This window comes from Ursus americanus, chromosome 2 (genome assembly GCF_024610735.1).
Source record: "Ursus americanus isolate L20-20 chromosome 2, mUrsAme1.1.p, whole genome shotgun sequence".
Classification (NCBI taxonomy): domain Eukaryota; kingdom Metazoa; phylum Chordata; class Mammalia; order Carnivora; family Ursidae; genus Ursus; species Ursus americanus.
This window is the reverse complement of record NC_142128.1, coordinates 1,476,381-1,492,351: the sequence shown is the minus strand read 5'-3', so window position 1 is coordinate 1,492,351 and position 15,971 is coordinate 1,476,381. Positions and strand designations below refer to the sequence as shown.

General features: G+C 57.3%; 1 protein-coding gene across 4 annotated transcripts in view; it reads left to right on the top strand.

Moving 5' to 3' along the window:
* Positions 1 to 15,971, top strand: part of MAD1L1 (mitotic arrest deficient 1 like 1) — a 337,452-nt gene that overhangs the window by 257,566 nt on the left and 63,915 nt on the right. For all 4 annotated transcript variants that reach the window (XM_045813334.2, XM_045813335.2, XM_045813337.2 and 1 more), the window contains one exon: positions 4,705 to 4,912. In XM_045813334.2, coding sequence (XP_045669290.2) covers positions 4,705 to 4,912 — 208 coding nt within the window. The remainder of the gene's footprint in view (positions 1 to 4,704; positions 4,913 to 15,971) is intronic.

The following is a 15,971-nucleotide window of genomic DNA, read 5'->3' as shown; positions in this document are numbered from 1 at the left end:
GACACAGGTGGCCCCCTGCAGGTGGAGGCCAGGCATGGGGCCTTGTTCGCTGGGCTCTGCAGCTAGCCTTTCTGGGCTCCCCGGGGAGGGCCAGGTCAGAGGTCATCCCAGCCGGGACACAGTGGCCGCTGACCACGGGCTGGGGTGGGTGGGGTCTTGCTTTCTATGGGCAGAGTTGTGAGGAATGGGAGCCTTTGTAGCTCACCACAAACTGGGGAGACGCCTCTTTTTTTTTTTTAAGATTTTATTTATTTATTTGACAGAGAGGCAGCGAGAGAGGGAGCACAAGCAGGGGGAGTGGGAGAGGGAGAAGCAGGCTTCCCGCCGAGCAGGGAGCCCGATGCGGAGCTTGATCCCAGAACGCTGGAATCATGACCTGAGCCGAAGGCAGATGCTTAACGACTGAGCCACCCAGGCGCCCCGTGGGGAGATGACTTGGTGTAGCAGAATTGGCTTAGATGCCAACCCCAGAGAGCCATCCTTGCTGTGAACACCAGGGGCTGAGGCCTCCCCGTGCCTGGCCTGCTCATGTTGACCACTGTAGAGAGTGGGTCATTGGTCCTGACTCATCAGACCCTCATCAGACTACGGATTTCCCCTCTTGTCCCTCCCTCTGTCCGCTGCCATCTGGCTAAGCCCTGCTGGGATCCTGAAATCCCCTAGCATACTTTTTCTATACCTGCAGTTCGCCCTTGAGGGGAGGACCACCACAGAACGATAGGCCGCCCATCAGAACCCATGGTCCTGGGTGGGAGCGCTGGTTCTCCTTCCTGCCCACGTGTGTTTGGCGTCTCCACAACAGAGGAGGACACCCCAGGACCTCAATGTCCAGGCGCGGGTCCCCTGATTCACCCTGCACCTGCCTCCCTGCACAGCCCCCCCCCCCAATGTGTCAGTGGTCGTGTCCTGCTCCAGCTGCCTGTTTGTGGCCGAGGGGAGGGAGTTGACCCTCTGGCTCAGCAGGGGTGGGTCCAGGCCCGAGGCCTGCCCGCCTGTGTGTGTTCTTACATTTTTGAGGGGTTGAAGGAAAACCAAAAGAAGAACAGCATTTGGGGACACTTGAGTGACAAGGGTCGGGTCTGTGTTTTTGCTTGGCTCATGGCTCGCTCCTGGGTGCCCAGCGCAGATGCAGAGTGGGCTGGCGGATGGAGGCATGTGACCGTGAAGCCTGCACTCCCTCCCTGAGTGCCGCCCCCTCCTCCAAGCCCACAGAGGCCCAGAAAGCAAGCTGCCAGCCCGTCTGCCGCCCCTGGGCCTCTGCCCTGCTGCACGGGGCCGATGGAGTCCACACATCCGGTGATCTTTCCCAGACGTCACATTGGAGGGACTCCCGCCGCCTTCCAGCCCGCGAGCCTGTGACTCAGCTGGAGCTACAGGGTGTCTCTCTTCTTTGGGGTTTTTACAAGGTTCTCAGAAACCCTCGTGGAGCCCCTAGTCCTCCGCGCTCAGTGCCTTCCCCAACAGGCTCCTCGGGGCCCTGGGCCCCCACCGGGCTGCCACACCCTGCCCTCTGCTGGCCGCAGGTGAGACCCCCCCACCCCCACCCCAAGCTGGCACAGGGTCATCAGGGTCTCAGAGGCAGATCCCACAGGTGGCAGAGGCCCAGCAGCAGTGGGGCAGCGGTCTCCATGCCCCTTCCCCTTGGGGTTCTCTGACTTTCATACATGTGTGTAAGTCTGTTCAGTGCCCATCTGTGTGTGTATGCGTGTGTATCTGTAGGAGTATGTGTGTGCATCCCTCTGGGTGTGGGCAGCGTGTGTGTGTCTGGGTGCACACGTGTGTACGTGTACCTGTCTGCACACACATGTGTATCTGTTCGTGTGTGTGCCTGTGTTCCTGCCACCACTCCCGAGCGTGAGTGAACTCCGGTTCCGGTGCTGTCTGGACTGTCCTTGTGACCAGGTGCACCTTTCCATCACGGCCGCGGGGCAGGACACCAGAAGCGAGTTTCCTCTAACTGACCGCGCTGGTAACCAGCATCCGGAGCCCCCGTGCCGGCCCCTCCTGCCCTCCACGGCACAAAGCAGTGTGGCCTGCTGCCGTGGGATGTGCTGTCGGGACTTATGGCATGTGCTCCGCCGTGTCTGACGTGTGCTGTTCCGTGTTGTTTGTGATGCTCATTCTCCCAGACGGACGGTCTTCCACGTGGGGAACGCACACTGCGTTTGATGGGCGTGGACCGCGGGACCAGGCCCTGTCGGTGCCTGAATCCGTCTGTGCGAGGCCCAGGTTTCCGGGCATAGGACGTGCACCTGCTCTCCTCGAGCAGACACACTGCCAAGTGGCGTTCTCAGGGCGGCTGTGTCAGTGCCCCTTCTCAGCAGTGCCAGCTCTGGCCGCTCATACCCTTGGTGCTTGGTGTTTCCCGTCTGCTCGGTGCCGGCCAGGCGTCTGGGGAGGAGCGCAGGGTATCTTGCTGCCGTTTTAATCGGTACCTCTCGGACGATTACTTTGCGCTCATTTCATGCTTTGTTGGCCCTGCGGGCATTTGCGCGAAGCGTTCGCATTTTTTGCCCACTTTAAAACTTGCATCGTCTGATTTTGCCTTGCTTGTTTGTGTGAGCTCTCTAGGGATTCTGGGCGTGAGTCCTGTGTCAGGTTCCCGTATGTCACGTGTCCGCCTCTGCCTGTCGCCTTCTCGCTCTGAGTCCAGCGTGCTTGTGCTCACGTGTGGCCGGCACCTTGGAACCTGTTTCAGGAAAACCTGTCTACTCCAAGGTCACGATGTCCTTTTTCATTTTCTTCTAACGCTGTTTTGTTTACCTTCTGTTTGTAGGTTTGCCCTCCCTCCAGAGTCGGGGTTTGTGTGTGCGGTGGGGTCAGGGCGACTGGGGCATCCTGTCGCCCCCCCATACCATTTACTGGGGAGACGACCTTTGCCCCGGTCTCCCATCTGTCCTTGCGTCAGCGGCTCCCAGTCATCACCACAGAGACTCCTGCATCATGGCGTCTGCCAGGTGGCCCCGCAGCCATGCTCCCCTGCCGCAGGCTGAGGGGCTCACCCGGGCCCTGGTCAGGTCTGAGATTCCAGGTCATTCCGCACATGCTTACTGAGCACTGCATGGAGGCCGGGCCTCACTCGCTCTCCGTCTCTGCGTCACTCACTTTGTTTTTCCTGGGGTGGACGGGCCTCTTCCAGGCCGGGAGGGCGGAGGTGGACACGTGGTAGACAGTTAGTGAGGACTTCTTCCTCCAGCTGCAGCCTCAGGAAGGAGGAGGCTTCTTTCCCAGCCTTTCCTGGCTACTGAGGACAATGGCCTCGCCCGGTCGCAGGCCCCCATCACGCTGGTTTCTGGGGTCAGGCAGAGGGGGTTCCGCGTGGGCCCGAGTGGGCTGGTGTCCGCTCAGCGGGGTGGGGGCCTGCCCCTTCACAGGAGGCAGCTGTCAGGCAGGCAGGAGCAGCAGGAGCGGCGGAGGGGCCCTTCAAGGTGGGCCTACTGGCTGAGGAGGGGTCTCCTGTGGGGCGTCCATGGGCACAGGGGCCCCAGCACAGGCAGGTGAATGAAGCAGCAGGAAAGCTGGACACGGTTACTTGAACCCCTGTGTCCTCACGGAACCGGCATATGACTGCTCATAGCGGCTTATCCATAATTGCCAAAACCAGAAGTGACCCAGGTGCCCCTCGGAAGTGAGCAGACCCACAAACTGGTGCATCCACAAGAGGGAATGTTACTCAGCACTAAAAAGAAATGAGCTAGCAAGCCAGCAAAGGGGGGGGAGCCTTCCGTGCATAGCGCTAAGTGAAAGAAGCCTGTTTGAAAAGGCTCCAGCTAGCCCTGTTCTGGAAAAGCCAGAACCGCGGAGGCCGTGAGTGTGGGGCTGGGACACATGACTGTGCATTTGTCAGCACCCAGTGAATCTGACCACACGGCAACCGTCGATGTGTGCGTCACTGTGACGTCATCCGTGAGGCCACGGCCCAAGCTGGACTCCTGAGTGTGACAGACCAACCTTCCAGTGCTCGGAACAGCGCCCCGAAGCGGGACAGGGGCTGATCTCGGTGCCTGGGAAGCAGAGATGCCGAACTGTGTTGGGGGGTGGGCGGCTCGGGCAGCAGGGGAGGGGCTGGGCTGGGCCACGTCCTGGCGGGGTGTGGAGGTAGCCGTCCATGTGAATGCGTGTTCAGTGTGAAAGACACAGGCAGCTGCATTTGCCAGTGTTTGTAGACTCAGCTGAGCGAGGTCCACGTCCACCCTGGTAAGCCGTTGACAGCCCTCGGCTATCAGTAACAGGGACATGGGGCACGGCCACGTGGGGACTCTGAGCACTCTTCTCAGTCTTTCTTTAAGTCCTGTGTTGTTTTTTTCCATCTATGGACCTTGAGACAGCAGGGAGCAAGGGAGCAAGGCCCCCAGGCGTGAGAATATTTGCCGATGGAGTGTTTTGAGTGTTCGAGATGCTCCTCCTGTTAGCTTTTACAACTGTTGTGTGGGAAGATGGAGAAGCACTCGGGTAGTCCCGAGCACCTGCAGCGTTCTGAAGGGCTGTGTCGTGGGTTTTTCCGTGTTTTCTCGCCCAGCTATTCCTTACCACTTCTTGTGGCGGGTAACGGCACCATCATGGCTTATTGGTCAGGACGTAGAGGCCTAGGAGGGGAGGGGCGGCAGTCCCTGCCCTCACGCTCCGCTGTTGAGGCCCCGCGTCGAGCACCAAAGCCTCGCGGCTCCGGTCCAGGCCGTGCTGACCTTCCCTGTGGTCCTGCAGGGCAGCTACGACCAGAGCAGAACCAAAGTGCTGCACATGAGCATGAACCCGGCCAGCGCGGCCAAGCAGCGGCTCCGTGAGGACCAGGCCCGGCTGCAGGAGGAGTGCAAGCAGCTGCGGGAGCTCGTGCACACCCTGGAGCGAGGTGGCCCCATCCCTGCCGACCTGGAGGCCGTCGCGAGTCTGCCTTCGTCCAAGGAGCTGACAGGTAGGTCCCTCACCCCTGCGTCCGTCAGCCATCCTGTGGGCAGGGGGCCGCGGGAGGGCCTGGGCCCGAGCACCTCACGGGCTGCAGGTCACGGCAGGAAGGGACTCCGGTAGCAGTGGGGAAGCAAGTAGCTGAACTCTTTCCAGTCCCCCTCACGCAGATTAATGCCATTTTTCAGTGTATACGTGTCCCATTAATCATGAGTAGATCCGACACTCCTTGGAAATGGGGACCATCTTTCACGGGTCTAAGTACCTTTCATAGAGCCCAGAGTGCTGGTGCAGAGGTCAGCAGCGGTGCAGGGTGAGCCCGGACTTGGGAAGCTGCCTTTTCTAACGTGGGCCGCACCCACACCGTGCAGCTCCGCAAATCAGGGTGACCCCCCTGAGCCCACAGCTCGTCACCGCCGGCTCAGGAAGGTGACCCTCCTGTTCCCACCAAGTCCCGCGGGTGCAGAGAAAAGCGGCCCACCAGCAAAGGGGGGAGTGTCTGGGAGCCCCAGCTTGCCCGGGGTCACCGTACGCGGTGAGGGTCACCGTACGCGGTGAGGGTCACCGTACGCGGTGAGGGTCACCGTACGCGGTGAGGGTCACCGTACGCGGTGAGGGTCACCGTACGCGGTGAGGGCCATGTGCAGAAGCCAGCCTCTCAGCGCACGGAGCATGGCCGGGAGGGGGGCACTTCCCACCATGGCTCTGGCGAGGTCGCTGAGCCGTCAGTGTTGCAGGGTGAGGCAGCTGTTTCCTTGACATTTCTCTGTGCGTTTCCGAGTTGGTCTTCCTGTGTGAAGCTCCTGCCGACCTCTTTCTCAGGCGGGTCATCTCGCCCCCGTGGAGGCGGCGGGGCACTAGCCGCCACCTTGTCCCCCTCAGCTGTGCCGAGCCCTGCCTAAAACTTGTTCTCCACGTGTCTTCTTGGTCGGGGGTCTTGGACGCAGCTCCCTGTCCCGTCTGCCTTTGTCGTCAGCCTGACCTGGGCTGAGCTGGCGGGCACACCTTGGGAGGTCTGGGGGTTTTATTTTTTGATTTTCAAGGGAGATGTAAACCCACAGAGAGGTGCTGCTGTAGCAAACTTGGAATCAGCAAAGTTGGTGGGTGGGTGGTTGAAGCGTGAGCAGCGGTGGAGCCGAGAGCCTGTCTGAGCGGTGCCCCTGGAGCCCCCAAGGCCAGAGGTGGTGGCGGGTGGCCCCGGGGCAGGAGGATTAAGGGCGCTTGCCGGAGGGTGTAATTACAAGGCATCGGCCCCAGATCTTCCACCCAACACCGTGCAGTAGGCAGTGGCCTCTCCCCCAGCAAAAACGAAGAGAGGAAACAGAAAACCAAGGTTATCCTCTTAGAGCCTGACTCCCAAAGAGCAGGCCCCGCAGTGGCAGGGCCTCCCCAGGAGCTTGTTCGGGACCCAGGATGTCGGGCTCCGTGTAGGGCCTGCTGGGTCAGACACGCCTGCAGCCCTCAGACGGTCCCCGGACGGGAACGCCTAGGCGAACACAGAGGCGGTGCACATGGGTGCCAGGACCCCCACCTCAGCCCACCCCACTCTCCCTTCAGCCACCACAACCCCCTCCGGATGGGCTCCTGTCACAGAGGCAGACACTGGAGGCCCTGCCAGCCACACCTACCCCAGCAGGACCTGTGGGGCCCTCTGCTCACTGTGAGCAGAGGCCCAGCACTATCGGGCCCTCAGGGCGAGAACAGCACAAGTGGGAAGAGAAAGCCTCCGGGGATCATACAGGATGTCTCCAGAGAGGAGGAAGTATGTGTTGCTTTACTTTGAAAAATATTTTCAAAGAGGAAACACATCAACTTTTAGAAGTTAAAAACAGCAAAAGTGAAATGAAAGTCTAAACAGAAGACTTATAAAATTGGGGGAGTGTATGTGAATAGGAAAGCAGAAGGCCGGATGAAGGCAGGAGGGGCGTGGGGCGCCCAGGAGAGGGCGGGGGTCCAGGGGACTCCCAGCGGGCCGGAGGGAGGCGCTCCACACTGGGATGTGTCGTCGTGGGACTTACAAATGCAGGAGTGAGGGGACCTGTCGCGTCCTGGAAAGGGAGAAACAGGCCGCTCTGTTCTCTACTGCAGCCTGGGGAGCAAGAAAGCTGCCGGGGGCCGGACTCCCAGTGCCCGAGGACCAGACGGCGGCTCACAGCCAGCCCCATGCTCAGGCCCGTCAGGGAGGAATTCAGTTGTTTCCAAGGTTTGATGTCTGGAAAACCCTACCTCAACGTTCCCTCTCACGAAGCCCGTGAGGATGCACGCCCATGAAATGAGGGCAGGAACCCGGGAGCAAGACGTGGATACAGGAAGCCCGAGCGCCAGACCTGGAGAGATGAGGACCCAGGACAGCTGCCCCAGGAGCAGCTGGAGCAAGTTGAGACTGGTCAGAAGGTTCTAGAACCGCTTCAGACAGATGAGGTCTCAGAGTGTAAGGTGTCCAGTGTTTTGAGAGATGGTGTGGACCAAAGCTTTCCTCACCTGTGTGCTGGACTCCCAGCTGGTGGTTCCCACCACACAGGGTACCCTAACGTGGGCACCCGCTAGGGAGGTTCGCCGAGTCGGTCATGAGTACCCAGGAAACAGAGCCACTGAAAAAACAGGACCGTCCCCAGCTGCAGGGGAAGCAGAAAGTGTGGGGAAGAATGTCCTGGTCTCCTGCCCGGCCCGGCTCAAGTGGCTGCCGTTAGGACAGCGTGGGGTCCAGATGCAAGTGACTCAGGGCATGGTGTCCCGGGAGAGGGCCGAGATCGGTAGGCACTGCCTCAGCGGTCTGACCCAGGAGTGCCGACGCCATCGTGGTTCCTCCGCAAGGAGTGAGTACCAAAGTAACCAGCCAGTGGGTGCAGCCGATGCCCCGAAGAAGTGGGAGACGTCCTTGACCCTCTGCTGGACTCTCGAGTACTCTCTAAGACCTACCTGTGCGGCAGAGTTGGCATAAAAACAAAGCCTAGAGTTTCAGACGTGTGCGCAAGTCAGGCTCGTGAAGGCCGGTGAGTGCCGGCCCCACCGAGCACGAGGCTGGTCCGCGGAGACAGAGGCCAGGTCCTCAGGGAGGGGCCCTGCTCAGGGCTCGGGGTGGCCACAGGGCTGCTGCGGTGGGAGGCATGGCCAGAGCCACCTCTCCGGTGAGCTCCAGGGGAGCGGGGGCTCTGAGAACCGCTGAGTTTGCGGTCTGTGGTTGCCCACGGCCTCATGCCAGGCATTTGTCTCGTGTTTGCGGGAGAGGGGGGTGAGGCCCCAGCCCCAGGCAGCTGCCCCAGCCCTGCGGGAGCGTGTGAGGACAGCCAGGTGCCTCGCGGATGGCGCTTAAGTCCACAGGCGGACAGCTGGCCACTGCTGCTGGATGGAGGTGGGCGCGCAGACGGAGCCTGGGGCTTAGAGGGCCTCCGTGGAGGCCGTGTTTGTTTCTGCCTGCAAGGCTCCGGCTCGACAGCAAACACACCCTCCCCTGAGCCTCCCGCACCGTCTGCAGTGCTCGCGGCTGCCGCAGCGCAGGGCCCATGACCTCCCGCCAGTCGCAGAAGCCTCAGCACTTGCAGGCCCCTGGCCAGGGTGTCTGGGTACCCTGAAATATACCTCCCAGCCGCCCGCAGATGCCCCCCACCTTGCCACCCTCCGCCCTGGATCTCGCAGGCCAGCCTGCCCTGCCACCTCTGAGCGGGCAGCTCCCCCCTGCCCAGGCCTGCGGCTATGCGGACCGGTGCTGCTGGGAGCAGCCAGGCTTGCTCTGGTCTGGGCTAGAGTGGACGGCCAGACAGGAGGCAGAAAACACATGCGGGGGCCCCCAGACCGACAATGGACCTTGTAGGAATGGGACCAGTTCCCTAACGACAGTCCAGACAGGCTCCCATCTGCTGTGCACAGGACACCTCCTCGAGCTGGCCTTGCAGAATGGCCCCCAAGCTCACCGCGGGTGTGCACGGCCCTCAGATGGAGCGGGTGCTCCGTGGCAGGCGGCTGGACTGACGGCGGGGGCCCGGCCCCCTGAGGAGAGCAGCTTTGCTGAACGGGAGGAGAAGGACCCGCCGGGTTAGCCGGGACGGGGGAAGGGGCGCAACCGCCAGCCCTTGCTAACTGAGCTCTCAGGGCTCGGGGGAGCTGGTCTGAGATTCTTGTGGGTCTTTGGCAAAGGAATTGCCGAACGACCCCTATGAGGGCCCAGCCCCCAGCGTTGGTGGGAACCTAAGTCCTCAGCCTCCCCCAGCTGGCTTTGGGCTCCTCACAGGGCCCCCTGCAATACCCAGCTAGGCCAGGGAGATTATTAATTGCAGCTTAATCAGGTAATACATTAATATTAAAATAACTGAGTCTTATCAGCAACACAGTGAAGGTGATCCAGTTTGTTGCTGCCTGGCTGTGTGGGTGCCGCTGATCCCAAGGTGTCCCTGAGTAGGGGAGGGTGGTGGGGTGCAGGGCTCCTCGCCGGAACCCAGCTGCTGTGTCCGGGGAGGCAGACTGGGGCACAAACAGCAGGCTGCTTCTTGCCTCAGCCACTCTGTCCTCTCTGCAGGCTTACGGGGCGGCCTCCTCCCAGCTTCAGCCGGCCTGGCTCAGCTGGCGGGGAGCGGCAAGGCCACGGGTCGTGAGCCAGAGAGGTGCCGTCTGGCTGCTAGGCGTGGTGGGGTGGCTCCACAAGCACGGGCCGTCTGAATTTCTGCCGCCCACGTGCAGTCACCCCAGGCTTCCACTGGCTGTCACATATGTGAGGGTACGGTGCTATCGCGGAGGAGATGGGGCGACTCGCTGTGGCCCCCGAGGCAGGGGCACACTCTCCCGTTAGCCAGCAACACTGGCCACCTGCTGCCTGCTGGACCCACAGGTGTCAGCGGGGCCTGTCCCTGCCCTTAGGACAGAGTGAGGGAGGAGCTGTGGGAGTCAGGGGCCTCAGAGCAGGCCCTGGTGTAGAGAGACAAGGGAGGGGGCAGACTGTGGCGGCTGGACAGCTTGCCTGGGCCAGGGCAGGGGCTCAGGCTGGGCTTTGTGGGCCGAATAGGAGGGGAGAAGGGCTGCTGTTACAGGCAGGGGTCCCCTGAGCTTGTCCCCTGCCGCCACCACGTGTGCCCAACCCTGTGTGGGGCCGCAGCGAGTGCTCCCCTTGCATGCTGCCAGCAAGGAATGCACAATCGGGTGGGGAAAGAAGACCAACGTGCCCAGAGAATCCAGGGAGCAACATAGGGTCTCTTGAGCCACCTCGGACCCCCACCCCAGATGAGCTCTCCCATTGTCCCCCAGGGGTGGGCACTGGAAGCTGCAGGAAGGTCCCGGTCTGGGGCTTTCCTGACCTACCCGCCCTGCAGAACAGCCTTCACTCCCCAGGCCTGGCAGCAGGTGGGAAGGGAGGGGTGGCCTGGGTCTTTGAAGCCGCTGGCCTGTCCCTGAGTGCACACACTTGGGGTGGATCTGAAAAGCACCACAGAGGCTTTAAAACAGAACAGACGTCGAACCCGCGCTTCCAGAACGGGGTCAGGCACACCCAGATACACCGATATCAAACTGCCGGAGACAGGAAACCACCACACAGGTGCTTGTGGGAGCAGTAGCCCGTTTTCTCGGGGCACGTTCTTGGTGGGGAACAGCTGGGTCCCTGGTCAGCACGTGGTTGGCTTCCTAAAAACTGGCCCCTGTCCCACAGTGTCCACACGTGGCCTGTGGCCGTGTGCCCGCGGGCGCCGCTGCTGCGGGGGTGATTGTCCTGTGTGCACGCGCGTGCGTGCTTGTGTGTGTGCGTGCGTGCACATGTGTGTGCGCTCGCGTGTGTGCTTATGTGTGCGTGCGTACATGTGTGTGCTTGTGTGTTCACGTGTGTACGTGTGTGTGTGTGGTGCAGCACGTCACGTCCCACCTGGCGCTTCCCCGTGTCTGAAGATGAGCGCCTGTAGCGCCCTGGGCCGTCCCTGCGTCCCCTGGGGTAGGTCTGTGTTCCAGTTTCCCCCTTATTGGATTGTTTTCTTTGTATTGAGTTCAGGGAGTTTCATTTTCTAGCAGCGTCCTTCTCAGAGCAAACATTTTTCATTTGCTCTCGGACAATGAATTTTCCTCTTACAGGAGTCTCATCGGAGAACCCTGCCGGACCCAAGGTCAAGACACTTTTTTCTTACGTTTTCCACCAAGAGTTTTTTAGTTTTACAGTTAAATCTGTGATCTGTCTAGAGTTTCGCATACGACGTGAGGTTTAGGTTGAGGTGATTTTCGAGAGGGGTTCACGTGAATGTCCAGTTCCAGCATCCGCCGTGGAAAAGCATCTTGTGCCTTCACTGAATTACCCTTGCTCCGTTGTCCCGTCCGCTGGCTGAGTTACGTGGGCCTCCTTCTGCGCCCCGTCTCCTGTCCCTTCGCTGCCGCCGCCCTGACTGGCGGCCGTAGCTGGACACTCATCGCCTGTACCACACATCCTCGGACTCGGTCATCCTCTTCACGAGCGCCTTGCCCGTTCCCGTCCCACTGCCTTTCCCCATAAATGTGAGATTCAGCCGGACACTTTTATGGCGTCCCATTAAGTCTGCAGATCTGTTTGGGGAGAACCGTACGTCTAGGTGGTGAGTCCTTCCACCCAGAACACCGTGTGTCTCCACTGACCCATCAGCGGTTCCTGATTCTCTGCACACACACCGCGAAGTGCTTCATTGGAAACGTCCTGAAGTGTTTCCTTCTTATCGTTTTAAATTCTTGGAGTGAGTGTGTGTGTGCGTGTTTACTGTTTCTTGTTGATCTTGCATTGTGTATAGAGTAGGGTTGGTCTTGTGTCCCGTGACCTCGAAGAACTCATGTCCCAAGAGGGTCCTGTTTGGATTTTGTTCATTTTATTCTTTGCAGTCGCGCGTTTGTGAGGAGGGACTGTTTTATATTTCCCGTAAAGCCCGGGTGCCTGCGTTCCACGTTCTTGCTCTCCTGCCTGGCCAGCACTTCAGTGTGGTGCTGAGTGCTGGTGAGCGAGGGCGTGCCGGCCGCGCTCCTCGTCTCCTGGGGGATGTTCAGTCCCTCCCCCTGCCAGTGCTGTGAGCTGCAGGCTCTGTGTAGATGCCCTTTGTTGAGTCGAGGACCCCTGTAAGCGTGCTGAGACGGCGTACCGTGTCGGACGTTGAATTTTGTATCTCCATCAATGGGTAAGATTGGGAGTTCTTTCTTCCTTAGACTGTCAGTGTGGGGAATTCCTTGTGAAATTTTTCAATTTTGAGCCAGCCTTGTATTCCTGGAATAAATTCCTCTTGGTTGTGGTATATTCTTCTATTTTATGTTGCTGGATTCAACTTGCTCATATTTTGTCAGGAACTTTTGTGTCATTGTTCATCCTGGTCTGTAGTTGTCTTGTCCTGTCCTTGTCTGACTTGATTGTCAGCATAATGAATGAAATGAGTCAGAAAGTGTTCCTTCCTCTTCTGTTTTCTAGAGGAGATGGTGTCAAATTGGCATTACTTCTTCTTTAGCTCTTTTGTAGACACCTGCTGAACACCATCTGGACTTGTAGATTTGGGTCGTTTTAATAGTTATAGGGACCATGGACTGAATGGTAGCGCCCCCCTCCCAATACACACAATTCATATGTTGAGCCCCTTCCCAATGTGGTGGTGTTAGGAAGTGGGGTCTTGAGAGGTGATGAGGTCATAAGGGTGGGGCCCCCAAGAATGGGACCACTGCCCTCAGAAGAGAGACCTAGAGCGCTCCCTCGCTCCTTCCACCATGTGAGGGCACAGTGAGAAGACACTGTGAGCCAGTAACTGGACCCTCACCACACCCCAAATCTGGCACCCTCACCTCAGACTCCCCGGCCTCCAGAACCACGAGGAATACAAGCTCGTGTGGATAAGCCACCCAGTCTGTGGCATTCTGTGACAACGGCCCAGATGGACTAAGACCATAGGAGTATCAGCTTGTCTGGTTTTTCTTGGGTCAATCGTGGTAGTTTGTGGGGTTTTGTAGGAATTGGTTCTTTATGTCTAAGCTGTGAAATTCACAGGAATTGTCTGTACTGTTCTTTTACTAATTTTATAATCTCTGCTAAGTCTGTAGCGTGTACTCTCTCTTTCCTTCCTGATTTTGGTAATTTGTGTCTTCGCTTTTTTTTTTTTTTTTCTTTGTCAGCTTTGATGAAGATTTATCCATTTGATCAGCCGTTCAAAGACCTAGCTTTCGGTTTTATTGGTTTTTCAGTATTGTTACTGTGTTTTCGATTTTACCGATTTTTGCTCATTTCCTTGTTACTTCCTTTGGTTTGCTTGCTCTGGCTTCCTCTTGCTGTTTCTTAAGCTGGAAAGTGGGATTGCTCACTTGAGATCTTTTTTTTGTTTTCTGAAATAAGCATTTAATGCTATAAATTTCCACCTGAGTACTGCTTTAGCTGCGTCCACAAATTTTAGTGTGTTGTAGTTTCATTTCTGTTCAGTTCAAAAATTTTTCAAATTTCCTTTAAGATGTCCTCTGTGATTCATACATTGTTTAGAAATATGTTTTTAGTTTCAAAATGTCTGGGGATTTTCCAGGTGGCTTCCTTTTATTGATTTTTGGTTTAATTCCATTACATTTAGGGAACACATTTTGTATAATTTGTTTTTTAATTCAAGATTTGTCTGGTGGCCAATACTCAGCAATCTTAGCAAATGCTCTGTGTTCATCCGATAGGAAGGTGTAGTCTGTCTTTTAATCGGTGTGTTTAGACCATTTATATTTAATGTAATGTTTTAATATATTTGGAGTTAGGCCTGCCATGTATGATTAGTTTTGCTTGCCCTCTCTGTGTTTTATTCCTGTTTTCCCATTTATACCAATTTCCAGATTATTTGAACATTTTTTAGTATCCCATTTTGATATAGCTTGGGTTTTTTTAATTCATTGTATCTCTTTGGACACTTTTTGAAGTGACTTCTCCAGGGATCACAATACACACATTTACTTTTCACAGTACCCTGTTTTACCTCTTGGAATGTCAAGATCTTACCGTGACAGGCCTCCTGCTCACCCGCCTCCTGTATGCGAGTGGTCACAGGTCATTTCCTCCACATACACTGAGAGCCCTGCCATGAAATGTGGTAGCTTTTCCTTTGAACTGTCATACATAGTTTAAAGAGCATAAGAGGGAAAAACGGTTCAGGATTTTTACCCAGACATTTAGAATTCCTGTTGCTCTGTCTTCATTCCCAACATTCCAAGCTTCCCCTGCTGTCGGCTCCCCAGGAGTTTCTTTCAGAGGGCGTGTGCTGGCCCCAGGTCCCTGTTTCCTTCCGTGTGTCGACCCCATCTTGCCCTCACTCCTGAAGGACGCCCCTGCTAATTCTGGGTTAGGGGTTCTGTCAGCATAGTGGACATCGACATTGCTACCTCTGGCCTCCACGGCTTCTGATGAGTCACCTGCAGTCATTCGGATAACTGGCCCTCAGTGTAAGAGACACAGAGCACTGGAAACTCAGATCGCAGATAATGGTGTTTGTAAGTTAAAAGTGGGGAACAGGAGAGTGGCAGTGTCTGGGGGAGGGACCTGTACATCGACATGCTCTCTGCAGCCTATTTCAGTGGTAAATGCTGTTCCCGAGGGGACGATGACACCTGAGGTCCGTGTGGGGCGTTTGTAGAGTCTCGCTTGGCAGTTCTGCCGTCTCCGTTACTCTGTGTCGACACCTGTTGGCTGGGTGTTTCCTAGCAGGTTAGTACTTTCTGGGTTCTTCAGATGCTGCTTAATCTTGGATGTTTTCTGTGGGTTTTGGACGCCGTATTAGGAGAGTCTTGGTCTTTTTGCAGTTCTGTGGAGAGTACTAATCTCAGTCGGTTGGTTTCAGCAGGTGGTCTGTGCAGGTGGACTGAGGGGGCAGTCCCCGTGCCCTCTGAGAGCTGTGCTTCCACACCCGTTGAGTTTCAGGACCTGCACCACAGTCTCCACGGCCCATGTGGGTGCCAGGCACGCCCTCCAGAGTCCCCTCCCTGATCCCTCACATTTTCTGGCCAGAAACCCTGAGCTTTGCTTTCCCTGCTCTGCTGTGTACTTCCCACAACCGCATCAGCATTAGGGCCAACACCGTGGGTGCAGCTGGGGTTCACCCCACTGTCCTGAGGTCACAGCTCTCGAGGTGCTAGGCGCCCGCCTAGCTGCACCCACACCTCCATGGTGTTGCCAAGGACCCGGAGAAGAAGGGGATGAGAGAAGAGGAAGAAGAGAGATTTCTCCTACGTCCCTCTCTCAGCTCTGTCTTCATCCAGTTCAGGCTCCTGTGCCTCTTGTCGGGGGGCGGGGAGGCACACACCAGGAGCCAAATAAGCGAGCAACAGCCACCAGCGTTGGCGAAGTCCAGCCATCAGGCTCACCCCGTGTGGAGGAGGCAGCCCAGCAGCCCCGTAACTGTTACAGGAGTTGGAGCTTCCAAGAAAGACATCTCCAGGCCCAGGTGCTTTCACTGCTGAATTTTACCAAAGGACAGTTAACACCGGTTCTGTACAATCTCTTCAAGAAAAGTGAAGCGGGAGCACTTTTGAACTCATTTTGTGAAGTAAACGTTACCCGAATTTGAAAACCAGTGACAGGACAGAAAACAAGACCTATAGGAATTTATATTGTATTTGTTCCAGGATCCAAATAGCCATTGATGTCATCCGCTGCCTCAGCGTGATCTGATCAGTTGATGGAGTAATTTGACAGAATTCAACACCCGGGAAAACTCTCAGCAAACTAAATCAAGAGGGGGCTCCCGCAGCCTGACAAAGAGCGTCTGCGAGTACCCCCACGCCAGATCCGTGCTTCCCCAAGACCGGAAATAAGGCAGCCGTGGTCTAGCGCCCTGAGTCGTCGTGGTGGAAGTCCCGGTCTGGGCCGCCAGGAAGGGCAGGCATCGGGACGGGAAGGGAGGGAGCACAAGTGTTCCTCTACAGATGACTGTCTGTGTAAAACCCCAAGAAGTGAGGACAAACAGGAAGACCGGTGAAGCGAGTTCGGCATGGATTGCTGCGGTCCAGCAGATCGCGTAGCCTGCGGCCTTGATGTGATGCGGGAGCGCTTGTGTACGTGAGAAGCACGTGTGTTGTGTGTGATGCGCTGCAGTGGACGCGTGGACACTGAGGTCAGAAACACGATGCTGTTCCTGTTC